Source organism: Entelurus aequoreus, linkage group LG10, assembly GCF_033978785.1.
Source record: "Entelurus aequoreus isolate RoL-2023_Sb linkage group LG10, RoL_Eaeq_v1.1, whole genome shotgun sequence".
Classification (NCBI taxonomy): Eukaryota; Metazoa; Chordata; class Actinopteri; order Syngnathiformes; family Syngnathidae; genus Entelurus; species Entelurus aequoreus.
The window spans coordinates 2787162-2814641 of record NC_084740.1 but is presented as its reverse complement, the minus strand read 5'-3'; the positions used below and the strand labels follow the sequence as shown (position 1 = coordinate 2814641).

General features: G+C 43.6%; 1 protein-coding gene across 1 annotated transcript; it reads left to right on the top strand.

Annotated features, from left to right (window-relative positions):
* The first annotated feature begins 6195 nt into the window (after nucleotides 1-6195).
* Nucleotides 6196-23206, top strand: LOC133659260 (multidrug and toxin extrusion protein 1-like). The gene is made up of 17 exons (XM_062061992.1): nucleotides 6196-6549; nucleotides 6649-6750; nucleotides 11250-11318; nucleotides 11397-11545; nucleotides 11619-11661; nucleotides 11761-11805; nucleotides 14114-14211; nucleotides 14293-14390; nucleotides 15742-15855; nucleotides 15949-16016; nucleotides 16094-16202; nucleotides 16280-16355; nucleotides 19560-19629; nucleotides 19713-19845; nucleotides 19928-20022; nucleotides 20125-20211; nucleotides 22731-23206. The coding sequence occupies exons 1-17, from the start codon at nucleotides 6439-6441 to the stop codon at nucleotides 23013-23015; spliced, it is 1752 nt and encodes a 583-aa protein (XP_061917976.1). The 5' UTR covers nucleotides 6196-6438; the 3' UTR covers nucleotides 23016-23206.
* Nucleotides 23207-27480: the final 4274 nt, after the last annotated feature.

Sequence of the window (27480 nt, the reverse complement as noted above, 5' to 3'; positions counted from 1 at the left end):
GAACCAGATCGATCAGGCCAGAGTCATCCAGAAGGCAAAGGCAATTCTGGTCAACCCTCAGCACCCTCTCTTCTCAGAGTTTAGACTCTTGCCCTCAGTATCCAGGTACGCCCCTACTAATAGAATGTCCAAAAACAACAGATACATAAGATCCTTTGTTCCCTCAGCTGTTGCCTTTATAAATGAGCTTCTTAAACAAGCTTAGCTGCTATGCAGTCACTTTAGTGGGAAGCAACGTGTGATGATTAGTTTTTATTGTTTTACAAATGTTTTTAGTTTTTAGCTCAATGCTTTCATGATGGTTTGTATGTTGTATGTATTTTATGTATTTGTACCTTGTTTTACTGTTGTACCTTGTTTTTTTACTGTTGTACCTTGTTTTACTGTTGTACCTTGTTTTTAATGACTACTGCTGCAAACCAAATTGCCCCTCGGGGACAATAAAGATTTTCTAAGTCTAAGTCTAAGGTTAGTGGTTTTAATAGATACCATAACCAAAATATTTTTCTTTGTCCCACAACCCACCCGCTACTGTATATGAGAACATCCAGTATTGTACAGTGGTCAGTTAGTCAAGGACAATGTCCATGAATGTGTTTAATGTTATTGTGTTTGGACTTTGTGCTGGCAGACCATGTTCTTGCATCATATTCTTCTCTCTCAGCCCTGCTTGCGAAGAGTGTGATCGTTGCTATGACAACATCTTGGCTGCATTCTTTTAAACTGTCAACGTCTATAGGATCAAGATTGAGGGCGCAGGCTGGAGATGACCCATATTTTTCAACTCTCATAATAATCATGCAGTGCAACGTTTGAGCCCGTGAAGTGAAAATGAGATTTTTATCAAGGTTTTATGAGGAGTTCCCAACAAGACATCCTATCAGACGAAGACATATTGAGATCACATTGGGCATTGGACTGCAGATGCCACCTGTGGAAAATAAGGATCCTCGCTCACGTCGCGGAAGCTGCCATCAGCATCATGCTTTTGCAGCAGCCGGCATTTAGCATTTAGCAAGTTGGATGTCAATCAACAGGAAGCAGAGTGCATCATTCCTGATAGCAGCTAGCAGATGATGTGTGTTATCTTGGGGGTATACAGGCTATGGTGTGCGATGTCACTCAGGTGTTACGGCATCGCCTCTCTCACTGGTGACTGATTTGCTGCATGTCCAACAGGACACAGTCATTCATTTGCAATGCTCCCAAATACTGAAATGAACAGACATCTCCCAAAGATTTCACGTAACGGGGAAAAAAGTGAAGGTTCCCTGGGATTAGCGTGTGCATGAATCGTCATGGCTTTTGAATTTGAGTGGGAGCGAGCTGTTTAAAGTTTTTAACCCCTCAAAAGATCCTAGGGACAATTTTTGTCATTACTTTTGTTTTCATTTTGTAGACTGGCTGGGCTTAATAATTATTGATGACATTTGCCAATGGATGTTAATTTTTTTTAGACACACATACAAACCCCGTTTCCATATGAGTTGGGAAATGGTGTTAGATGTAAATATAAACGGAATACAATGATTTGCAAATCCTTTTCAACCCATATTCAGTTGAATATACTACAAAGACAACATATTTGATGTTCAAACTCATAAACTTTTTTTTTTTTTGCAAATAGTAATGAACTTAGAATTTCATGGCTGCAACACATGCCAAAGTAGTTGGGAAAGGGCATGTTCACCACTGTGTTAGATGGCCTTTCCTTTTAACAACACTCAGTAAAGGTTTGGGAACTGAGGAGACACATTTTTGAAGCTTCTCAGGTGGAATTCTTTCCCATTCTTGCTTGATGTACAGCTTAAGTTGTTCAACAGTCCGGGGGTCTCCCTTCTGCTATTTTAGGCTTCATAATGCGCCACACATTTTCAATGGGAGACAGGTCTGAACTACAGGCAGGCCAGTCTAGTACCCGCACTCTTTTACTATGAAGCCACGTTGATGTAACACGTGGCTTGGCATTGTCTTGCTGAAATAAGCAGGGGCGTCCATGGTAACGTTGCTTGGATGGCAACATATGTTGCTCCAAAAGCTGTATGTACCTTTCAGCATTAATGGTGCCTTCACAGATGTGTAAGTTACCCATGTCTTGGCCACTAATACACCCCCATACCATCACACATGCTGCCTTTTACACTTTGCGCCTAGAACAATCCGGATGGTTCTTTTCCTCTTTGGTCCGGAGGACACGACGTCCACAGTTTCCAAAAACAATTTGAAATGTGGACTCGTCAGACCACAGAACACTTTTCCACTTTGCATCAGTCCATCTTAGATGAGCTCAGGCCCAGCGAAGCCGCCAGTGTTTCTGGGTGTTGTTGATAAACGGTTTTCGCCTTGCATAGGAGAGTTTTAACTTGCACTTACAGATGTAGCGACCAACTGTAGTTACTGACAGTGGGTTTCTGAAGTGTTCCTGAGCCCATGTGGTGATATCCTTTACACACTGATGTTTCTCTGAACCCTTTGATGATATTACGGAGCGTAGATGGTGAAATCCCTAAATTCCTTGCAATAGCTGCTTGAGAAAGTTTTTTCTTAAATGTCCAACAATTTGCTCAGGCATTTGTTGACAAAGTGGTGACCCTCGCCCCATCCTTGTTTGTGAATGACTGAGCATTTCATGGAATCTACTTTTATACCCAATCATGGCACCCACCTGTTCCCAATTTGCCTGTTCACCTGTGGGATGTTCCAAATAAGTGTTTGATGAGCATTCCTCAACTTTATCAGTATTTATTGCCACCTTTCCCAACTTCTTTGTCACATGTTGCTGCCATCAAATTCTAAAATTAATGATTATGTCACGGCCAGGGTGCATTCCAATGCGCCCTCATCTGTTCATCCTGACGAGCGCACCGCGGGCCACGCCCACTTGCGCTCTCTCCGCTGACAGCGCGCAGCACGCCCACGCAGCGACAAGCCTGCACGCAATTGCCTATCCGCACACCTGGGACTGATGAGGGCTAGCTGGATAAAGGACCAGTGGAACCATGGATCCACGCGGGAACTTAGTTCTCAAATGGTGTACCGTAAACAAAAAGCTTTGTGCTCTATTCGTGTTTCCTCTCTGTGGCTTGATTTGCCCCTTGTCTTCTCCCGTGTCCCCGCAGTACCCTCTCACCTGGAAAGTGAGCTGTGCATCTCACTTTTCCCTGGATCTCCCTCTGGACTCTGACTGCCTCCTTCGTTCCTCGACTTCTCGCTCGCCCCTGGATTCTGACGCCTCTCTCTCGCCCCGGATCATCTGCCTGCCCCATGGACTTCCGTGTTCTTTCGCTCTCACCAACATTTTGCGGTAAAACCCTCCAGTTAAATACTACACATGGTCTTACACCATACACACTCTTGGATCTAGTCCACACTCCATTTCCTTAGTTTATATTATTATTGTTTTATTATTTTATATATATACTATATATATAATACATCTTTGTATATACTGTCCCCCTGGTGTCTGAGCCGTCACCTCCCCTTTAGTAAACCATAACAGTAAGTTCCCGCCAATTGATAAGGGACCTGACGGCACAGTTCCTTAGCCCCACCCCCAGTGAATTTAGCCCTGCCCCCAGTGACATCGAGCTAGCACCAGTCCCCTGGCTAGCCTCCGAGCTAGCACCAGTCCCGAGGCTAGGGTCCGAGCGAGCTCCAGTCCCCAGGCTAGCGTCCGAGCTAGCACCTGTCCCCGAGCTAGCCTCCGAGCTAGCACTTGTCCCCGAGCTAGCCTCCGAGCTAGCACCAGTCCCCGAGCTAGCCTCCGAGCTAGCACCAGCTTCCAGGCTGACGCCTGCGTCTCCGCCAGCTTCCAGGCTGGCCTCGACCTCTGCCCCTCGGCCTGCAGCGCCGACCTCAGCACCTCGGCCTGCAGCGCCGACCTCAGCACCTTGGCATGTTCCTCAGCCATCCTCCTCGTCTCCGGCGCTGCCAACGTCTGCTGCTGCCATGCCTGCATTGCCGATGACGTCTTCCTCCACGCCTGCCTTGCCGATGACGTCCGCTGCTTCCACGCCGCCGATGACGTCCTCTGCTTCCACGACGGCGTCTTCCTGTTCCTCTTCACCTCAGACGACGATGTGCCCTCCTCTTCGTGTCCGGCGGGCCGTACCACGGCGCCGACCTCCTCTTCGTTTCCGGCGGGACGCACCACGGTGCCACTCGCGTCCGCCTCCCCGACAAGAAGTCGACCGTTCCTTGGTCGCCCACCTCACCGGCCGCAGCGGCGGTCTACTCGTCGCCGCCACCAGACTTGTCCCCGATGGCTTCGTAGACACTTGGGCTGGCGACCCACCACCAGTTCTCCCCTCCGCCCTCCCTTGTTTCCTGAGTATGTTGTTCATATGTCTGTCTTGGGACATCTGGAATCTGTCTATAGGGGGGGGGATACTGTCATTGGATGTGCCCTCATCTGTTCATCCTGACGAGCGCACTGCGGGCCACGCCCACATGCGCTCTCTCCGCTGACAGCGCACTTGGACACGACCCCGCTCCCGCTGAGCGCAGCACGCCCACGCAGCGACAAGCCTGCACGCAATTGCCTATCCGCACACCTGGGACTGATGAGGGCGAGCTGGATAAAGGACCAGTGGACCCATGGATCCACGCGGGAACTTAGTTCTCAAATGGTGTACCGTAAGCAACAAGCTTTGTGCTCTATTCGTGTTTCCTCTCCGTGGCTTGATTTGTCCCTTGTCTTCTCCCGTGTCCCCGCAGTACCCTCCGTCGCCTGGAAAGTGAGCTGTGCGTCTCACTTTTCCCTGGATCTCCCTCTGGACTTTGACTGCCTCCTTCGTTCTTCAACTTCTCGCTCGCCCCTGGATTCTGACGCCTCTCTGTCGCCCCGGATCATCTGCATGCCCCATGGACTTCCGTGTTCTTTCGCTCTCACCAACATTTTGCGGTAAAACTCTCCAGTTAAATACTACATATAGTCTTACACCATACACACTCGTGGATCTAGTCCACACTCCATTTCCTTAGTTTATATTATTATTGTTTTATTATTATATATATACTATATATATATATAATAAATCTTTGTATATACTGCCCGCTGGTGTCTGAGCCGTCACCTCCCCTTTAGCAAACCATAACAGATTATTTGTAAAAAAAAAAAAAGTTTATTAGTTTGAACATCAAATATGTTGTCTTTGTAGCATATTCAACTGAATATGGGTTGAAAATGATTTGCAAATCATTGTATTCCGTTTATATTTACAACTCACCCAATTTCCCAACTCATATGGAAACGGGGTTTGTACATACATATACACATACTGTACATATACATTCACTGTACAAACATACATATACACATACTGTACATATACAGTACATTCACTGTACAAACATACATATACACATACTGTACATATACATTCACTGTACAAACATACATATACACATATTGTACATATACATTCACTGTACAAACATACATATACACATACTGTACATACTGTATACATTCACTGTACAAACATACATATACACATACTGTACATATACATTCACTGTACAAACATACATATACAAGTACATATGCATACATACACTCATGCATATAATCACATTTCATCAAACATATATTAACGTTGTTGCCCTAGGGTAAACTGGGTAACACATAGCACACAGACAAAGATTAACCTATTGTTACTATAACAATCTACAAGGTTAATATTTGTATTGATCCATTTGTAGTATAATAATGCTCATTGTCATTTCTGTATTATTATTTATTTCGCTAACTGCTTCTTTGCTATTACTTTTACCATCATATTTGTACTTATCCTATTTGCTGATGTTGCTATATTGTTGTTGTTGTTATTATTGTTGTGTTAGCTGTTGTTGTTTTTGTCCCTCTGTCTTATCCCCCTCTTGTCCCCACAATTCCCCCCTCTGTCTTCCTTTTTCTCTCTATCTATCCCCTCCTGCTCCGGCCCGGCTGCACCAAATAATAATATAAATACATTTAATAAAGTCAAATACAAATAAGGCAACAAGAGAAGTATTCTACACTTTTCTTTTGTAAAGTAAATGTGTACAGCAGATATAGATCATCTACATCAACTATATGATTTGCCTGAGTAGCTGGACAGGAAAAAACAAAAACAAAAGCCTCACATAGTGATTGTGGATGATAGGCAACATTCCAAAAAAAGTGCAGTTCCCCTTTAACCTACATATGTCTTTACCGCTGATAAAGCGTGACAAGTTTTCCTCAGTGGTCGAATACAATGTACATTTAAATATGTGCATTGGTGGGTCAATAGTGCATTAGAGTGTTATCAAGATTGGACCTTTCTGCTCAGCTCCAGTTTCAGCACAGCAACAAACGGCCTCATCTCAAAGGTACGGTTTTAATGAGTAACCTTTCAACTGTGTCTAACAGAGGTAGCGTGCAGCGTTTCAGATACCACTACTTGGGAGACACTCATGGAGGTGGCAGCCAGTGACAAGTGGTTCTGCTGCAGCTGGCTCCGCCACAAGGTTCCCCGGAACCTCAGGGAGGAACTGTACCACCTCCTGAGGATGATGGGGCCCATTGTAAGGACCTGTCCTCTGCTATGCATTGGGAAGACCATCACGACGTGCCAAGATCTCGGTATAGTGAACCAACAATATATCTTCTTCTTGTCTTTCTAGCTGATCACTCGAATTCTCGATTATATGCTTCCTTTTGTGGTCACGATGTTCTGTGGCCGTCTGACGAGCGAGGTGATGGCCGGCTATGGATTAGCAACTGCTGTGAGTGCTCAAGACTTAAACTTGTGGATACACATATACAGTATTTGTCAGTCGATTGTCTTCTTTCACAGGTATTCTCCAAATTATCACTACGGTCCAATGGAAAGCATGTATCACCAAATCGGAAATCATATTATTTGCCTAGAATGTGTGCAACACAAACATGCGATTTGGATATATATAGATATATTAAGATTGAAAAGGTAACAATAAAAAGTGCAATGACGATGATAAGAACTAAATAACAAATATATTTTATAATGTATTGAAGTTATTTTGGTTAGTTTGGAGAAACTTAGAACATCAGGAGTTACACGCTTTTACTTCTTATCCAAATATTACTGAAGATAACTTTTTGTAGTTTCAAGGAAACATTTTAACACACTGGGCATATTTTCATTGAACAACAACCACTATGACATTTTATATACAGAAAAAAGGGGAAACGTTTATGGAAGTATTATTTTAGCAAAAGTATTTGCAAATGCGTATCTCAATCTGTGTGTAATCCGATTCACGTTTTTGTGTACTACTTTGTGTGTCTGTATGTCAGTCTAGGTGTGTTTAATCAGATCCGCCTGTGCATGTTTTAAATTGTGTGTCCGTATTTCGATTGTGTGTGTGTGTGTAAAAATGTGTTTGTGGGAGACCGGACCTGCCCCCATGGGGCCCTGCCGGTCACTAGGCAACTAGAGGTGCCATAGAGGAGGTGCCTTAGAGGTCGGGTGTTTGTGAGCTGGGCAGCAGTCAAAGGCAAGGCCCTTGGTGGTCCAGTCATCGGCTACAGAAGCTTGTTCTTGGGATGTGGAATGCCATTTCCTTGGGGGGAAGGAGTCTAAGTTGCTACGCGAGGTGGAGAAGTTTCGGCATGGGCTCATGAACCAGTCAGCTTGAGAGGGGCTGGATTCTCTTCCACTCTGGCTTTGCCGGCGCTGGGAGGTGACGGGTAGGGGTGGCAATACTTGTTACCCCGCGGCCCAGAGCCTGTAAGTTGGAGTTTAACCCAGTGGACGAGAGGGTAAATTCCCTCCGCCTGCGGGTAAGGGCATAGGTTCTAACTATTGTTTGTGCTTTTGCACCAAACAGCAATTCTGAGAACCTGTCCTTTTTGGAGTCCCTAGAGGAACTACTGGAGAGTGCTCCTACAGGTGAATCCCTTGTTCAACTGCGGGACTTTAATGCTCACATTGGCAACAACAGTGAAACCTGGAGGAATAGCCGCCCGGATCTAAACCAGGGTGGTATTTTGTTATTGGACTTTTGTTCTCGTCCCAGATTGTCTATAATAAACACCATGTTCAAACATAAGGGTGTCCATTTATGCACTTGGCATCAGGATACCCCAGGCTACAGTTCGATGACTTTGTGGTTATATCATCGGATTTGCGGTCTCATGTTTTGGACGCTCGGGTGAGGAGAGGGGCGGAGCTTTCAACCGATCACCACCTATTGGTGGATGAGGATGCCGGACAGACCTGGTAAGCCCAAACGTGAGTGTCTGCTGGAAACATCTGGCAGAGTCTCCCACCAAAGAGAGTTTCAATTCCCACCTCCAGAAGAACTTCTAACATGAGTGAGGCGCTGGATATTAAGTCCAGGTGGACCATGTTCCGTGCCTCTATTGTTGAGGCAACTGATCAAAGCTGTGGGCCCAAGGTGGTCGGTGCCGGCCATGGTGGTAATCCCAGAACCCGATGAGGGATGCCGCCGAGCTAAAGGATTCCTAGCGGGTCTTTTTGGCTCATGGGACTTCGGAGGCAGCAGACTGGTACTGACAGGCCAAGCAGTGTATGGCTTTGGCGGTTGCTGTGACAAAAACCCGTTCATGGGAGGGGTTCGGAAAAAACCATGGGGAACGACTTCAGGACGGCTTCGAAGTGATTCTAGACCACCAACCGCTGCCTCATGAAGGGGAATACATGCATTGTCAACACTGTGTGTGGTAGGGATGGTGTGCTTCTGACCTCGACTGGGGACGTTGTGGATGGTGGAAGTAGTACTTCATAGACCTCCTCAATCCCACCAACACGTCTTCCAATGAGGAAGCAGTGAAGCAGTGAAGTGAAGTGAAGTGAAGTGAAGACTCTGTAACGGACTGTTTCTGTGGTTGAGGTTGCCGAGGTAGTTATGCATCTCCTCGGTTGCAGGGCACCGGAGATAGATGAGATTCGTCCGAAGTTCCTTAAGGCACTGGATACTGTGGGGTTGTCTTGCTTGGACATCGGGGGTATTGCCTCTGGATTGGCAGATTTTGGGTTGAACCGCAAGGTGTGTTCCAACTTTCGTTGGATCATACTCCTCAGCCTTCCTGGTAAGGTCTATTTAGGTGTACTGGAGAGGAGGTTGCACTAGATAGTTGAACCTTGGATCCAGGAGGAGCAGTGTAGCTTTCGCTCTGGACCATCTCTGTACTCTCAGCAGGATCCTTGAGGCTGCATGGGAGTTTGCCCAACCAGGGTACAAGTTTTTTTGTACTTGGTGGAGGCATTCAACCGTGTTTCTCGGGAAGCCCTGTGCTCAGAGTGTATGGGGTATTAGTGGCTTCATCTAGCCAAGATCTACAATTCTCACAGAATCGGTTCGCAGATGAGCGTGAAGCGACTGGGATGAAAATCAGTACTTCCAAGTCTGAGTCTCTGAGGGAATTAGATCCTGTACCAGGTGGACGAGTTCAAGTACCTGTGTGTTTTGTTCACAAGTGAGGGAAGAGTATATTGTGAGATTGACAGGCAAATGGGTGTGGCTTCTCCAGTGATGCAGACGCTGTATCGTCATAATGAAAAAGGAGCTCAGCCGGAAGGCAAATCTCTCAATTTACCGGTCGATCTACATTCTTATCCTCACCTATCAGCGTGAGCTTTGAGCTATGACCGAAAGGAAAAGATCACGGATTCAAGCGGCCGAAGTTAGTTTCCTTTGTTGGGTGGCGGGGCTCTCCCTGCTCTGTCATTTGGATGGGGCTCAGATTAAAGCCACTGCTCCTCCACATCGAGAAGAGACAGATGGAGTGGTTCAGGCATCTAAACGCTTTACTGGGAGGTGTTTTAAGGCGCATCCGACCGGTAGGAGACTACAGGGAAGACTCTGTCTCCCAGCTAGCCTGGGAACGCCTCGGAATCCCCCCGGGAAGAGCTGGACAAAGTAGCTGGGGAGAGGAAAGTCTGGGCTTCACTGCTTAAGCTGTTTCCTGTGTGCCCAGACCTCAGATAAGCGAAAGAAGATACAATGGATTTGAAATACAGACACAAATTAAAAAGCGCACACGCAGATCTGGGCAGCACAGTGGAACAGGGGTTAGTGCATGTGGCTCACAATACGAAGGTCCCGAGTAGTCCTGAATTCAATCCCGGGCTCAGGATCTTTCTGTGTGGAGTTTGCATGTTCTCCCCATGACTGTGTGGGTTCCCTCCGGGTACTCCGGCTTTGTCCCATCTCCAAAGACATGCACCTGGGGATAGGTTGATTGGCAACACTAAATGGTCCCTAGTGTGTGAATGTTGTCTATCTGTGTTGGCCCTGTGATGAGGTGGCGACTTGTCCAGGGTGTACCCCGCCTTCCGCCCGAATGCAGCTGAGATAGGCTCCAGCACCCCCCGCGACCCCAAAAAAGGGACAAGCGGTAGAAAATGGATGGATGGACACACAGATCTGATTACACACACATATTGAGATACAGACACACAAATTAGTACACAGATACACAAATTGATATATGCTACAGTTTTGCTAAAATAATACTTCCATAGAAGTTTGCAGATAAATGTTTTTTACTGGATAAAATGTTATTTTATCCTGAGCCAAAAAAACAACTTAATTTAGTTGTGTTTGTTTTTTCTGGATCTATTTGAAGATTAATGCACTTCATTGAACAACAAAAAATACATGATTTTGAACAGAATGAAAACACCTTGTAACGTATAAATATACACGTGTTTCATTGGGAACACCAACAATGACTTTTGTTAGCTTTAAGGGTGCATTTGAAGGTCCTTCACATGCTTTTTATTGGACAACTACAAAAATAACTTCATTTGGTTTAAAAAAAAAAAAAGAAAAATAGTCAAAAAGTTTCAAAATACTTTAAACACCTTTCACTTTCATTTTATTTGTATTTCTTCCAGAAATGACAACTTTTCTCAGTTTTAAGGATCTATTTGAAGATACAGTACATGCTGATAGCAAACACGAAAGTGTTGTCTTTTTCCGACAAAAGGGGGAAAAAAACTTAGCATTTAGAGATAAAGACTTTTCATTTGACAACAGCTTTGTTGTTTTCTAATTACTGTATAAATAAACAACAAAAATAAACGTTCTTTGTTTTAAAGAAAATATTTGCAGATACATTATATTTATCGGATAACAAAGTGTTTTTAGCTTTATTTCCTGAAAACAATAATGATGACTAGGTTTTGTCTTCCGGACATATTTGGAGATAAATGCTTTCAATTGAATCCACGCAGTATCAGAAATGTCACTTTCATACTTACTCCTGTTTTTAGACTGTCAACATCACCACTGCAGCAACAGGACTCGGTTTGAAGCGCGCATGTGATACTTTAGTGGCTCAGGTCAGGAACACAACTTTTACACTGAAAACAAACCTTCAATGTGGAATACTGACATGGCATACATACGCTGTGGTGCAGACTTTTGGTGGAAAGAACCTGCTGCGTGTGGGTGTTATATTTCAGCGAGGCATCATCATCCTGCTGTTGTTCTGTCTTCCATGCTGGGGTCTGCTCTTCAATGCCCAGGCCATACTGCTGCTCCTAGGCCAGGACCCTGAGGTGACCCGGTAACTAACCGTCATAGATAGTTAGCAGCAGTCAGGAGAACTTTTTTGTGCTCAATCAAAACTTTGTTTCCAGAATCGCTCAGCTATACATTACGGCATACCTTCCAGCAATACCCGTAAGTTATGTGTTTTTTCTGCCACTGTCACTCGTTCATCCTTTCACCGAAACCACTGATTTAAGTCCTAAATGTTTATCTTGTCTATATGTCCTTTAGGCCATGTTTCTACATTACCTGCAGGTGTCCTACCTACAGAACCAGGTGTGACACACAGCTCAGAACACACCTGCCAGTGTGATGTGTGACTTTGTTTCATTAGCACATTTAATTATTTGTCAAATAAAGGAGGTTGGCAACATACAAAGAAAATTACAATATCTTCTAGTAGCCTACTATTTTTTCAAATCAGATCTATTACACATTTGAGTTTTGATGAACTGCGATTAATCACAGTACATTTTTCGCTTCCTTATTTAAATCAACTGACCGGGGTGGAGGAGTTTGCGTCTCTCAATAGTCCTATGAGCCATGTTGCCCGGGCTTCTTCTTGAGCTGGTGCGCAAGGTAAAAAAATTCCAGCTGGATCTAGTCGGCCTCACTTCAACGCACAGCAAGGGCTCTGGAGAAGGGCTGGACTCGTTTCCACTCTGGCGTTGCCAGCAGCGAGAGGCGACGGGCAAGGGTGGCAATACTTGTTGCCTCGTGGTTCAGAGCCTGCATGTTGAAGTTTAACCCGGTGGACGAAAGGGTAGCCTCCCTCCACCTCTGGGAGGATTCCCTTGTTCTACTGGAGGCCTTCAACGCTCACGTTGGCAATGACAGTGAGACCTGGAGAGGTGTGAAGAGAGGGGGCAGAGCTTTCAACTGATCACCACCTGGTGGTGAGTTGGCTCCAATGGTTGGGGAGGATGCCAGACAGACCTGGCAGGCCCAAACGCATAGTGAAGTTCTTCTGGGAACATCTGGCAGAGTCTCCCGCCGGAGAGAGTCTCAATTCCCACCTCCAGAAGAGCTTCAAACATGATACGAGCGAGGTGCTGGATATTAAGTCTGAGTCGACCATGTTCTGTGCCTCCATTGTCGAGGCAACTAATCAGAGCTGTGGCCACAAGGTAATCCCAGAACCCGGTGAGGGATGCCGCCAAGCTGAAGGAGTCCTATCGGCTCTTTTTGGTTCATGGGACTCCAGAGGCAGCAGACTGGTACTGACAGGCCGAGCAGTGTACGGCTTTGGCGGGGGCAGAGAAAAAAACTTGGACATGGGTGGAGTTCTAAAAAGCCACGTACAAGGACTTCAGGACAGTTTCGAAGTGATTCTTGACCACTAACCGCCGACTCAGTAAGGGCAATAAATGAATTGTCAACACGGTGTGCGGTGGACAGTGTGCTGCTGACGTAGACTGGGGATGTTGTGGATCGATGGAAGGAATACTTCAAAGACCACCTCAATGCCACCTGCATGCCTTTCAATGAGGAAGCAGTGCCTGGGGACTCCACAGAGGCGATCTCTTATTTCTGGGGCTGAGGTTGCGGAGTTAGTTAAGAAGCTCCTCAGGAGCAGGGCCCCGGCAGTGGATGAGATCCGCCCGGAGTTCCTTAAGGCTCTGGATGCTGTGGGGCTGTCGTGGTTGACAAGACTCTGCAGCATTGCATGAACGTCGGGGGCATTGACATCAACCCGATTTCGGAAAAGCGTAAGAAAATGGATGGATGGAAAACACCTCAATATTTTGACACAAATGCAATTGTATTGTCAGCATGTTGTACAGGAAGTGTTTTCATGTTTAACTTGAATGCATGTCATTGTAAAACTTTGATCTTAAGTCCTGTCAGTGTGTATTTTGAGGCGTAATTTGCCACTGAGCACACCCGTCGGAGTCTCCTCATTCATTTTTGCACCAACGTATGCACTGACTTGATCACTGATCGTACACTTTTTCGGAGACTATCGCAGTTAAGCTGAAGGAGCATTTGAGGTCAAAATAAACTGGGGGATACATCTGTGCTCGTACATGATTATTGCCAAAATTTTTTGTAAATATTCGTTGGTGTTAGCGCTAATATTTAATTATAGTACATCTAAATTATAGATGTTACTGTATGGTGAAGCTATTATTATTCAATTATTACTATTTATTTTATTGTTATTAGCTGTTATTGTTACATAAACTATTTTGACACTTGACCGCAGCTTTTTGTATTAGTAGGCATTGTTATAAAATTGACTAAAATTGATCCATTTTGCCTTTAGAAGTTGGCATAGCTGGATGGAAATTTATTTTTTTCTTAGTTAAAAACAAATCATGCACGTATATAGAGGCTTGATGTGGCTATTCTTTGTTTGGGTCACTTCTGATATTTGCACTATTTTGCTAGGCAGAGTTCATAGGCCTCAATTGTAACTTAACAGAATGCAATATGCACGTTTGAAATAGCTAAATTGTCAACCTGGGACACAAAATAACATGTTTATATATACACATTTGTGTCATAATTGAACCAATGCTGAGTAGTAATTCTAAAATAAATATTGAAAAACTGCAATACCAGGTGTATCCTCTGTTGTCAGGGTATAACACTGCCACAGATGTACACTTCTGCCATGGCAAACATTGCCAGCGTGGTGACAAACTACGTCCTTATTAATGTGCTCAATCTAGGGGTTAAGTGAGTACACACACATCCATCATGTTTAGGATATTAAGTCATTTGTCATGTCATGTGATTGTGATCTGATGTGCCTTTCAGTGGATCTGCAGCAGCCAACACCTTGTCCAAGATCTACATCTGTGTCTTCCTGTTTGCTTACACATGGTGGAAAAAGCTGCATAAAACAACATGGGGAGGTGATTTGTCTGTATCACGGAATTGATCATTGAGGATTATGCTCGGTTTGGATTGACATTGTCCAAAATTTGATTTTTTAGGATTACGTTTAATATTGTTGTTGTACTTTCAAGTGCGTCAGAGTGTATTGGTTCAACAAAAGTACGGAAAGTAAGAAGGCACTGATTAACCGTTAATACATCACATCACAACATATTACAATGTAGCAATCTCGCACCCAAAAGACTTAGCAACTGTTCCCAGTAAGATGCAGTGCCTTTAAACGGAAAAGGAGTGGATGTCACAAACCTTCCTGCAAGCTCAATGACACCAAGAGTGAAATTCTTCTGTTCGGCAACTCCACCTCGGTCAGATCAGAAAGAATTTGGGAAGTTTGGCCACTCTTGAAAAACCCAACGTCAAAAACCTTGGAGTCATATTCGACCCAGGCCTCAAGTTTGACAAGCAAGTGAAATCTGTGGTGAAATCCTGTTTTTTCCAACTGCGCACAGTAGCCAAGATCAAGAGTTTCCTCTCCCCCAGTGACCTACAGAGGGTGGTGTTGATGCTCATCTTCTCCAGACTGGACAATTGCAATGCCCTTTATGCTGGGGTCACCGACAAGACCATCCATAGCATGCAGCTAATACAAAATGCAGCTGCCAGGCTGGTGACAGGCACAAAAATGAGGGAACACATTTCTCCCATCCTCTCCTCCCTTCACTGGCTCCCAGTGAAGTGCAGAGTGAAATTTAAGATCCTCATTTATGTCTTCAAAGTGCTCAATGGTCTCGCCCCAGCTTACATCAAAGATCTCCTGGACCAACCTACCAGCTCCAGGCTTGGTCGTTGCCTTAGATCTGACAACCAGATAACCCTGAAGGTCCCACGGTCAAACCTAGTGACAAAGAGAGACCATGCTTTCTCAGTGATGGCACCTAGGCTATGGAATAAGTGCCCTCTGAATGTCAAGTCCGCCACCACTCTGGACTCTTTTAGAGCACAGCTTAAAACTCACCTCTTTACTGCAGATGACTTTTGATTGATGTGTTCATTGTGTGCCTTAAATGTTTATTGTGGATTCCTTTGTGTGTCTCAGTCTCTGTTTCTGTTTTTTTGTTTCTCTACTCGGGCTGCGCCCTGGGCTGATGTAACAGTTGGTTGGGGGACGCATACTAAATGAAAATAACATAACATAACATGAACAAAGTGTGACATGAACATGTCTCTGACAGTGTCAATCTAAACTGAGTTATTTGTAAAGCCAGAATCTTTTTATTGGATCTCATTAGAGTGTGCAAGTGTAGCAAGTGTTGTTTTTTTGTTGTCATGCAGATATCTGCATAAGTATGTGTCTCACTTCCCCTACAGGTTGGTCTGTGGAGTCACTACAAGGGTGGGGGGCCTTCATGAAGTTGGCTATTCCCAGTACACTGATGACATGTTTTGAATGGTGGATTTATGAATTTGGTGGAGTTTTTGCAGGTAAAAGCACATTTATAGTATGTTACATGCCGACTGGTGCCTGTAGTTGAAATGTTGATCTAGTGATTGCTTTGGTGATTGGTTTGTGTCCAGGGATGCTGGGTAAAGATGAGCTGGCAGCCCAGCATGTTTTGTTATCGGTGGCAAACATGATCTACATGGTATTGTAATGGTTCTTGGATTCTGGCAACATTGTCATGTTTGGATTAGTGTGACTTCCATTTGTCCAAAACAACAGATCCCGCTTGGCATCCAGGCCGCAGCCTGCGCTCGAGTGGGCAACGCTCTGGGTGCAGGAGACACAGCAGGGGCGCTTCTCACCTGTAAGGTGTCGCTCTCGCTTACAGGTCAGTGTACCGTTGCTTGTAGCTCAAGTTCAAATGTGCATGTACATTTAGCACTGTGTGATGTTTCTGTTTTGAAGCTGCCTTTGCTGTTGTCGAAGGCATAGCGCTCAGCTCTGCCAAATCCGTGATTGGCTTCATCTTCACTTCTGACCCGTGAGTCTCATTAACTGCCCTGGCAAGGGATTAAAAAGGCTGATTTGAGAAAACTGTTTTGGAAAAGACAATCAGAAAAACTCAAATGTAAAGATGTGAAGTGCAGTGGAACTTTTAAGCCTAAACATAGCATTCTTAAAGGGGAACTCCACTTTTTGGAGAACTGTGCCCATCATCCACAACAGTGGTGGCTGCTGGTCTGAAACTTGAAAAATGTTCTGGCAGTGGTGTATATTTCATGGTCGCTGATTGGCCCATTTTCCTTTCAATCAAAAAGCCCATGAGCCAGCTGAGGCTCACTATTAGAGATGCTCAGCGTCCGTGGGCAAGACAAAGCTGATCATTTATCCAGTGGCTGTCTCGTTTGGCTGCGGTGGAACGACCCACTCTATGCTCCCCAAGTCAATGGATGCTCAGCTTTAACAGTGTTTAAATCACTGTGACGCTACCACAATGAATGAGAAGAGAGTTGCTTCAGCTGCCGCGAAAGAGGCTGATTTTAAACAAATGTTGAATGCATTCTAGTGCATATTTAGTCAATAAAGTTTAAATACAAGAGGACATATTTGACCACTTATTTTTATTTCACATTTAAGGGAAGCTGAGCTTCCCTCGCAATCGCCACAGATCCACAATCCTACTGTGAGACAAGAGCACGTCTTTCCCTTTTTGTGCCTCTTAATAGAGAAAAACATCTAATAAGAAGTGACTAACAATTTAGTTTAAGGGGATACGATCTATTCCATTTATAAAGCTCTGTCAGCCTATTGAGGCTGTGGGCCTCTTCAGACCTCACTGTTGGGTTCATGCACTTATGTTTCGTCTAAAATAAACAATTTTGGTGCTAATAATCTGGTTTGTTATCCTTTTTTCCAAATGGGAATAGATACGAGAATAAATAAAGAAGCGAACCGTGAAGCAGAATTGAAAACTGAATCAGAATCGTAAACATCTTCTCAATTCCCATCCCTAGTCGTAAACCCAGGACCATCTCTTATGAATAGCAAGGATTTTAAAGCGTGTGCTTGTTTTTCATTTTCTGCACTCTGATCATTTCTCATACTTCAAAATCAATCAATCAATCAATGTTTACTTATTTAGCCCTAAATCACGGGTGTCTCAAAGGGCTGCACAAGCCACAACTAAAGCAAACAAAAACAGCTACTACGAGTCATGAGTCCTCAATCTGCTATTGCCGTTGTGCCTTTTTCAAGAAAATACTTCATGTTTGTGATTGGCTACAATGGTCTTGTAGTTATTATAATTATACTTGTTACTTTGTAGATGGGTTGTGTGTATGCTAGGGGTGTAACGGTACGCAAAAATTTCGGTTTGGTACGTACCTCGGTTTAGACGTCACGGTTCGGTTCATTTTCAGTACAGTAAGAAAACAACAAAATATACATTTTCTGGTTATTTATTTACCAAATTTGTAAACAATGGCATAACATATACATATACACACATTGCCTGGGTTAACGTGGTGAACATATATAAAATAAAAACTAAATAAGAAAAGGCTCAGAATGGTTTCTTAACAAAACCTTTCTACATATAAAGTGCTTTTTTTGATTGATTGATTGTGTAACAAACGCACCCAAGTTCCCCGGGTGTCTTTGCCACTACGCAAATTAAGGAGTCACGGGTGGGACCTGATATTCAGCTGGGAATGATAATACATTAAATAAACACAAGACATGTATAACTATTAGCCACAACACAACCAGGCTTATATTTAATATGCCACAAATTAATCCTGCATAACAAACACCTCCCCCCTCCCGTCCATATAACCCGCCAATATAAATCAAACACCTACACGACACACTCAATCCCACAGCCCAAAGTTCATATAACACATATATTTCCCCTCAGTCCCCAAAGTTACGTACGTGACATGCACGTAGCGGCATGCACGTACGGGCAAGCGATGAAATGTTTGGAAGCCGCAGCAGCGTACTCACGGTACCGCGTCTGCGCATTGTTGCGTAGACCGCTCTTCCTCCCAAGGATTTTAAAGCTGCTGTCCACTCCCAAGTTCTCTTGATGGCAAATAAGCTGATGTTAAATTGACCACCAAAAGCAGTAGTTGGTATTTCGTTGTTTATTGTCAAAGCTTTGCCAATAATGAGACCAGCCTTGCACAAACTATCCCGATGCGTGGCTTTATCCGGTCTGCCTTCTTCTTCCCCTTCCTGTACTCTTCTACCACTTTGTTTTGTCTACCGCTTGCATTCCAGAAGCTTCAAGGCCTCCACACAGTCAACCTTTTACTAAGCAGACAATTTGGAAAAGCACTAGCTGTTTTGTAATATGACTACGGAAGTAAAAAGTAACACAAAATATGGATATATGGAAAATATCTCGTTCCATCAGCATCCAACTCAAAGTCCTCCTGGAAAATGTCTCTGTTGTCCCGGTTGTCCACAGGCCAATGGAAAGTACACAAAAGAGGTCAAAAATGAGGATTATTCCATGAAGTGTCTCCGTAGCAAAAACGCTGGGTCTGACAGGTGCTCCTAGGTGGTTTGTGACGTCAATTTCCGCTTCCGCCCGGTCTGATAGCACCGGATGCCTTTTATATCCCCACATATTTATTATGTTACATATTTAATATAAACATGATTATTTAATACGCCTGTAACAGTTTATAATAAGTACATTTATATATATTTATATATATATTTACTTTCCCAGCTGAGCACAAGTTAACTGTGACTGGCAATATTTATTATATATATATATATATGCCTCGATGGACCCCTATGGCCATTACAATTGATTGAAACTTTAATTAGTAGATTGCACAGTACAGTACATATTCCGTACAATTGACCACTAAATGGTAACACCCCAATAAGTTTTTCAACGTGTTTAAGTCGGGGTCCACGTTAATCAACATTAAACTGCCTCAAGTTGTTGCTCGGATTAAATAAAATGACAAAACTTTTTTTCAACATATAAAAAGTGCAACATTAAACATTTTCAAGTCAACTCAGCCTCAGATTAACTTTTCTCCCCCCCGCCCCCCACCACCCCGTCCGTGTGGAAATTCGTTTGGTACACCTCCGAACCGAACCGAAACCCCCGTACCGAAACGGTTCAATACAAATACACGTACCTTTACACCCCTAGTGTATGCAGAACAAAACATCTTGCTGTTCAGTGTAAAAAGTAATAAAACCTTATTTAACATCATTACAGACAGATCACCAGTCGAGTCTCTAACGTGATGAATATTTACTGCTTCCAACAGTTATTTGATGGTATTGTGGTGAGTATTGAAAGTGATCAACCACTGAATTCAAAATAATGCACCAATTAATAATTTACATTTCTTTGTTTTTCTTCCTCCAGGCTGTGTGCATTGGCATCTTTATGGGCACTGGGAAGCAGATGATAGCAGCTGTGTCTAATTTTATTGGCTACTACTGCATTGGTTTAACACTCTGTCTTACATTCATGTTTGTTGCCAAAATGAACATTTTAGGTATCTACCAGACGACTTGCTTATCCTTTGCAAAAAGCCACAAGATGTAACAGTGAAATGTGTGTTTGTTTGTCTTTGACAGGTTTGTGGTTAGGATTCTTTATTTGCGTCATTTTACAATCCACCTTTTACATTTTTGTCATATTTCGACTGAACTGGAAGAAAATCACAGATGAGGTACAGTTTGAAGCCGGCTTATCCAAGCTCACGCAGGGCTGCTGCTGCTGTAGCTGAAAGGAAATTAGTTGACAATTATTATTTGTCCATGCTTGTTTGCAGGCATTGAAACGAGCCCGGGCAGAGACAAACGTGGAATTACTAAATACATCTAACCAGAGTGCCGACCAGCCAGAAGACCAAGACAATGTAGGTGGAGTTTGATTACTTTTTTTTTACTGCATGGTACCTAGCCAGGTCTTATTGCTCTACTCACTTTTCTGTTAGCAAAACCATGAAATTACTTCTTGAAGCTCATTGGTCAAGCAAATTCATCACCGGGGCATCATTTGTAAAATTGTGGCTTATCCCGGGATGTTTCAGTGTTATACTCCAACGTCTCCACGTTGATCCAGCCATCTGTTCTCTTACTGTCCTGGGTCTTATCTTGGATACAACTTTCTTCCCGTGGTCAGTCACAAAGTAAATACAGCCTGTCTCTTTTTAACTAATAGATGTACAGTAATAATGGGGTGGGGGTTCCCTTCAAATACAAAGGAAGTGTGGAAGTCGAGATAATGAGGCGAGAGAGCAGTAGTTCTGAGCCGGTGAGTTTAATATCAGACTTCTTTCCACAACAACAAAAACATTTTTTCCCAGAAGTGTAACCCAGGTGTACAGCAATGACAAGCACCCGTGACAGACAGTCCGCTACTCCATTGTGCTTTCCAGCCACATGCCTAATTTTCGTACTGAATTCGGAGATGGACGCAATCTGGCGTTGCTGGCGGGCAGACCAGGGGTCTGAAGTTTTAGCCATGTAAAAAGTCAGAGGTTTGTGGTTCACAAAAGCAGTGAAATCGCGACCCTCCAACAGGAACCTGAAATGGCGGGTCGCCAGGAACAAGGCCAGGCTTTGCCTTGGTCCCAAAACGGCGGTGGTAAAAGCATAACTCTGCCACCCTGCGGAAACGGTCTGACACTGCAGTCACAGCACTAGCATTGAGCTCCTCAGGTGCATTCCAGGTCGTTGCAGGCAGTAGGGCTTGAACGCTGAACTGGCGAGCAGATATAAGAACCCTGTCCGCCTCCTCAGCCAAACCTAGGTAATCTTTTGTGGTGACTAACGGCGAGTTGGTGAGTGCCGTACATACCGAGGGCGGTAGCTGACGGAGAAAAAGCTGCACGAACAGGAACGATGCATCCCCGGAACCGAGCAATGGAAGCATATTCTCCATTAGCCCGGTAGGCTTCTGTCCCAGGCCGTTGAGAGACAAGAGGCGGTCAGTTCGCTCGGCGTCGGACAGCTGATACAGCGGCAGCAATGCAGTCTTTAACGCACCCTACTTTTCTATCGCCGGAGGATTCATCAGCACGCCCATAACTCTCCACATCTTTTGAGCGTCCAGAGCAGCGACAACATATTAGTACCATGTCTAATCTGTTGTAATCCCCCGAAGTCAAAACTGGGCTTCTGCATGCTGGAACCAGGGCTCAGCATCGTGCTGCCAGAACTCCAGGAGTTTCATTGTTGCAGCAAAAACTGTTGTAATGACGCAGAGCCACCAGGCATGACGAGACCAGCAGCGTTAAACATGTTTGAATCATGTCGGGATCGGCAATGTTCGAGATAATGAGGCGAGAGAGCAGCAGTTCTGAGCCACTAAGTTTAATATCAGACTTATTTCCACAACAACAACAACAAAAATGTTCCCGCAAGTGTGTCCCCTTATAACTGGTCACATCCGACCTATCCACCAATCCCCAATCAGGCCATGAGAACAATTAGTGCCCCGCTATTTTAAAATGAAAGAGCTATGAAATATATATATTTCAAAAAAAGCCTATTGTACACTTTAGTTGTAACATTCACACTCACTGTTGTCAACATTTTTGCACCATTGCATAAACTAATAAGATCCAGTACAAGAATATTACTGGACGTGTAGTTCCACTCCAGTTGTGTAGGCGGTGGTCATGGGCTAACTGTCCAGCTCTTTTCTATTGCTAAGGCTCCCGTGATGATCGGTCACTTCAGTTCTGTTTGTGCTTCCTTGTTTTGTGTTTATTTTCTATCAGTGCTCTTATTTTGATTTCAATTTTCTGCATGTCTCTGCTGAACGCTGTTTTTCCCTCACCTGCGGCTGATTGGCAGCCGGGCCACACCTGGTGCCAATCAGCAGGCTTCTATTCATGCCTGCCTCCCGTGCTCCTCGGGGCTCGAGGATTGCTTATGTTAAAGAACCTTACATGTACGACTGCTTCCAGCTCTGTGTTGTATATTTAAATCCTCTTACCTAATCTTCGTTCTCCTGGTTCCTGCATCTTGGGGTCACTACAACTGCAGCCATGCGAGTACCTCACAGCTCCATTTGCTTAATTTGTTGGGTCACCGCCCCACTTGGACCCTGTGCAAAAAAAGTGAAAATAATCTGGCAACGCCAAGTGTGCACATTGGTAAACCTCACTCCCTAGCACCTGTAGAGTTTACGCCCCAGATGGAACAGAAGCAGTTGCTGGACTGACCTAACCAATCAACAAGAATCGAAAAATTATAAATGGACAAAAATAATATAATGTGTAATAATGAACATGTTGTCAAATGAGTGCCTTTCCGCCAGCATTAAATGTATCTTTCCATTTAGATTGTACAGGTACCGTAGGGATGTGAAAGTGTCTGGTAATGGTACTATTTAATTAATAACAACATTGTTCCACTTCCTCCAAAGTCAGTGGATGACTACATGCAAGTGACGACCGAGTGCCCCGATGGGAACCCAAAGAGCCAGTATGTCATTAAGGAGAGCGTGGACCATCTCTCCGTTTCCCAGCTGATAATCCGAAGAGGCATCGCCATATTTATTGTAGTGGGTCTCCTGGTTGTGGGAGTTGCTGTGCACTTCCTGCTGCCTTTGCCAGAGAGCCCGCTCTGGAAGGCCAACTTCACAATGGAGGTGCTCAATGCCACATACAGTCCTTTGCAAACCTCTGTTACTCTGCTTGACTCTTCCTGATCTTAATCAGTCAATTATTTGATTCAAGGTTGCATTATTCATCAGACTATGAGTGCAGGAGTTGATCACACACAATTAATCGCTTTTTCTGCATCTCTACACATCAACTGTGTCATTTAATGTGCAGCTAAAGTCAGCTAAAGTGTGTTTTTACCTGTTTAATGTTCTCCTTGAATTGTAAGTTCCTTGTCAGTCCGGTCTTTGTATGAAGCAAAATATAATTAAATACTTGCTTTTAAGAGAACTTAAATGTATTTTCTCTTTTATATAATACATTTCTCTTGGAATGTGTGCAGCTGCGTGTGCGCTTGTGTGTGTGGGCACATGTTCGTGCGGCGCATTAGGAGCTGGAAAGGCAACGGGATCAAGTGACTTTGTGTGTTTTTGCGGTGATGTAAAAGTCTGAAAGCCTTGTGTACAACTCTTTTACTATGTGGTTACTGTAGTGTGAAAATCAATGCGTTATATGTTGTTTGAATGTTGAACCCGTGTGCGTATGACATATTGCAAATACATTCCTGTAGCGTCACTGACATAGGTCAGTAAAGGGGATACAATTATAAAGGGCAGAGAGGACATACTCGCCCGCTTGTCCCTTAGACACCACCAATGAACCTTGCTGGATGCTCTGCGACTTGGATGAGGGGCCGGATCTGGACAATGATCTGTATTTATTTTTTTTAATGCTTTCCTGTAAATACAATTATTTGTGATTAATTAATGAATTAAGATCTGTGATGGATTAATTAATTAATCTTTTTTTTTTTCTAGATTGTTTTATAAATACTTAAGCAGATCCCAAATACACAGAAAACAGGTTAAAAAAAGTGGATGTTGCTTAATAGATCAACATTAATAATAATAATAATAATAATACATTTTACTTGTAAGGTGCCTTTCTGGGCACTCAAGGACACCGTACAAAATCAAAACAATAAAATAAATTGGATAAAAACAACAAAGATCGATAAGATTTACAATGAATGGGTGGGAATAGGAGTAGAAGTCAATAATAAAGAGCGTTGACCAATGAGCTCTCCTGAGTACGATTAATATAAGATAGGTTAATTGTAAATGGATATAAAATAGTTAATTAAATAATTAATGTTAACAGCCACAATATATGTCACCTTGAGGCGTCCAGCCAGAGTCGTGGAAGTTACAAATTGATCCAATCGGAATTTGAACCACCCTCCATTCCTAGCCAACAGTCTTAACCACTGGACTATCTTGGGTCTTGTGAAGAGAAGATGTTGTTCCTGGTTCAGAAAAGTATGATACATGCTAACATTAGCTTGCTAGCATGCTAACTTTTTTTTAGCTGGTTTTGCAACGGTTTACCCCAGAGTCATAAAACTTGGTATGTGACACTTGTCAACTGTTGGCTGGCTAGCATGCTAACATTGGCATGTTAACTTTTTTAGCTGTTTTTACACTTTTTTCTTTACTTCCGCAGCCATACACCTTAGAGCGGGGGTCAGCAACCCGCGGCTCTCGAGCCGCATGTGGCTCTTTAGTGCCGCCCTAGTGGCTACCTGGAGCATTTTTTTTAAAAAGGATTGAAAATGGAAAAAGACGGAGAGAAATATTTATTTTGTTTTAGTAGTTTTTTTTTGTTTGAGGACAAACATGACACAAACCTTCCCAATTGTTAGAACTACCACTGTTTAATATGTTTGTGTGTATGCTTCACTGATGACACTATTTGGTGGACATCGTTTTGCCCTACTAATTTTTGCGGTTCTTGAACTCACCATAGTGTGGACTGTGATGCAACAGTTTGTTTACATGTAAAATCTTCCACTTCTCATTTTGTCCAGCAAACTTTTTATACTGTGCGTGAATGCACAAAGGTGCGCTTTGCTGGTTATTGACTTCTTGGAGTGCTAATCAGACATATTTGGTCAGTGCATGACTGCAAGCTAATCAATGCTAACATGCTATTTAGGCTAGCTGTATGTACATATTGCATCATTATGCTTCATTTGTAGGTATATTTGAGCTAATTTAATATCCTTTGCTATTATCCTCTTTGTATATAATTTACTTTTGCATGTCTCATGACACATCATCTATATGTAATATTGGCTACATTTCTGATAGTTGTTTGTGTGCCATGTTGTTCCAGACCACAGCAAACATTACCTAGCTTGCCAAAGATTGTAATAAATCTATTAAAAGAAGACAGCCTGCCATTTCCTTTAACTTGGACACACACATCTATACCTAATATCCAGGAGTTATCTTTTTTTGATTGATTGAGACTTTTATTAGTAGGTTGCACAGTGAAGTACATATTCCGTACAATTGACCACTAAATGGTAACACCCGAATAAGTTTTTCAACTTGTTTAAGTCGGGGTCCACTTAAATTGATTCATGATACAGATATATACTATCAAATATACTATCATCATAATACAGTCATCACACAAGATAATCACATTGAATTATTTACATTATTTACAATCAAGGGTGTGGAGGGGGGCGGGGGGGATATGGACATCAAGTAGTGGACATAGAGAGAGAGAGAGAGAGAGAGAGAGAGAGAGAGAGAGAGAGAGAGAGAGAGAGAGAGAGAGAGAGAGAGATCAGAAGGCATAAGAAAAAGAAAAAGTATCTGCATTTGATTGTTTACATTTGATTATTAGCAATCCGGGGAGGGTGTTAGTTTAGGGTTGTAGCTGCCTGGAGGTGAACTTTTATTGCGGTTTTGAAGGAGGATAGAGATGCCTTTTCTTTTATACCTGTTGGGAGCGCATTCCACATTGATGTGGCATAGAAAGAGAATGAGTTAAGACCTTTGTTAGTTCGGAATCTGGGTTTAACGTGGTTAGTGGAGCACCCCCTGGTGTTGTGGTTATGGCGGTCATTTACGTTAAGGAAGTAGTTTGACATGTACTTCGGTATCAGGGAGGTGTAGCGGATTTTATAGACTAGGCTCAGTGCAAGTTGTTTAACTCTGTCCTCCACCTTGAGCCAGCCCACTTTGGAGAAGTGGGTAGGAGTGAGGTGGGATCTGGGGTGGAGGTCTGGAAGTAACCTAACTAGCTTGTTCTGAGATGTTTGGAGTTTAGATTTGAGGGTTTTGGAGGTGCTAGGGTACCAGGAGGTGCATGCGTAATCGAAAAAGGGTTGAACGAGAGTTCCCGCCAGAATCCTCAAGGTGCTTTTGTTGACCAGAGAGGAAATTCTGTAGAGAAATCTCGTTCGTTGATTAACCTTTTTGATTACCTTGGTTGCCATTTTATCACAGGAAAGGTTAGCCTCTAGAATGGAACCTAGGTAGGTGACCTCATCTTTCCTGGTGATGACACTGTCACCTACTTTTATGGTGAAGTCATTGACTTTCTTAAGTTTGATGTGGGACCCAAACAGGATGGAGTCTGTTTTACCCAAGTGGATGGATAGCTTGTTGTCAGCGAGCCAGGTGCAAGTTCTACACAGTTCAGCACTGAGGATTTTCTCCACCTGTGACTTGTCCTTGCCGGATACCAGCAAGGCAGAGTCATCCGCAAACAAAAACAATTCACAGTCGCATGCCGATGACATGTGGTTTATGTATATTAGGAACAGTAAAGGTCCCAATATACTGCCTTGGGGGACTCCACAGCTCACCGAGAGAGGGGGGGGGGACACGGGGCCGTTCACCTCTACCACCTGCTCCCTCCCCTCCAAGTAAGATTGCATCCAGCTCCAAGAGGTTTTGTTAAATCCGATTGCTCTGAGCTTATCCAACAGTATAGCGTGGTTAACGGTGTCAAAGGCCTTCTGAAGGTCCAGCATGACCATGCCGCAGTATTTGCCCGCGTCCACCTCATGTTTGATGTGGTCGCTCAGATAGAGAAGGCATGTGTCAGTGGAGTGGTTAGTTCTGAAGCCGGATTGGAATTTGTACATGAGTTTATTAGTGGCAAGGTAACGATCCACCTGTTCATAAACTATTTTCTCCATTACTTTCGAAAAGGAGCTGAGAATAGAAACAGGTCGGTAGTTGCCAGGCTCCAATTTGCTTCCTTTTTTAAAAGGGGAGGGGAGTTACTCACCTTAAGGTTCAACATTTCTGTCAACAAAGATTTGCTTCAGCGACAAAATTTCCGCGGGAATTTTCTAATTTTATTTACCCCTGTTTGACGTTATTCTAGACTTACGGTAATTCCGTTTTTCAATATAACACTCCTATCTGACTTGTATCGTAGAATATTGGGTGTGGACTATTGTAAAGGGGGACACTTCTGATAGTTTGCTTCAAGAAATGGCATCTGTTTTTCTGTTGTTATTGCACTGTTCTCCTTTTTTCTTGTCAACAATCGGGCTTGTTTCAGCTGCACTTGGCTGAGGTCCAAGGCAAGCAAATAGACTCCAGCATCCTGGAAAAGACTTTGAAAAGAACATCAGAGAAAAGTTAACCAAGAGACTTTGTCAGAAGAACCTACACTTGCATCTCTTTCTGGAGTACACAGAAC

Excerpts from the sequence above, each read along its gene's own strand:
- LOC133659260 (XM_062061992.1), top strand. The coding sequence starts at position 6,439 with ATGGAGGTGGCAGCCAGTGACAAGTGGTTCTGCTGCAGCTGGCTCCGC. Across the intron at positions 6,751-11,249 it reads GCTATGGATTAGCAACTGCT|ACTGTCAACATCACCACTGC; the intron begins GTGAGTGCTCAA and ends TCCTGTTTTTAG. Across the intron at positions 11,546-11,618 it reads CAGGACCCTGAGGTGACCCG|AATCGCTCAGCTATACATTA; the intron begins GTAACTAACCGT and ends CTTTGTTTCCAG.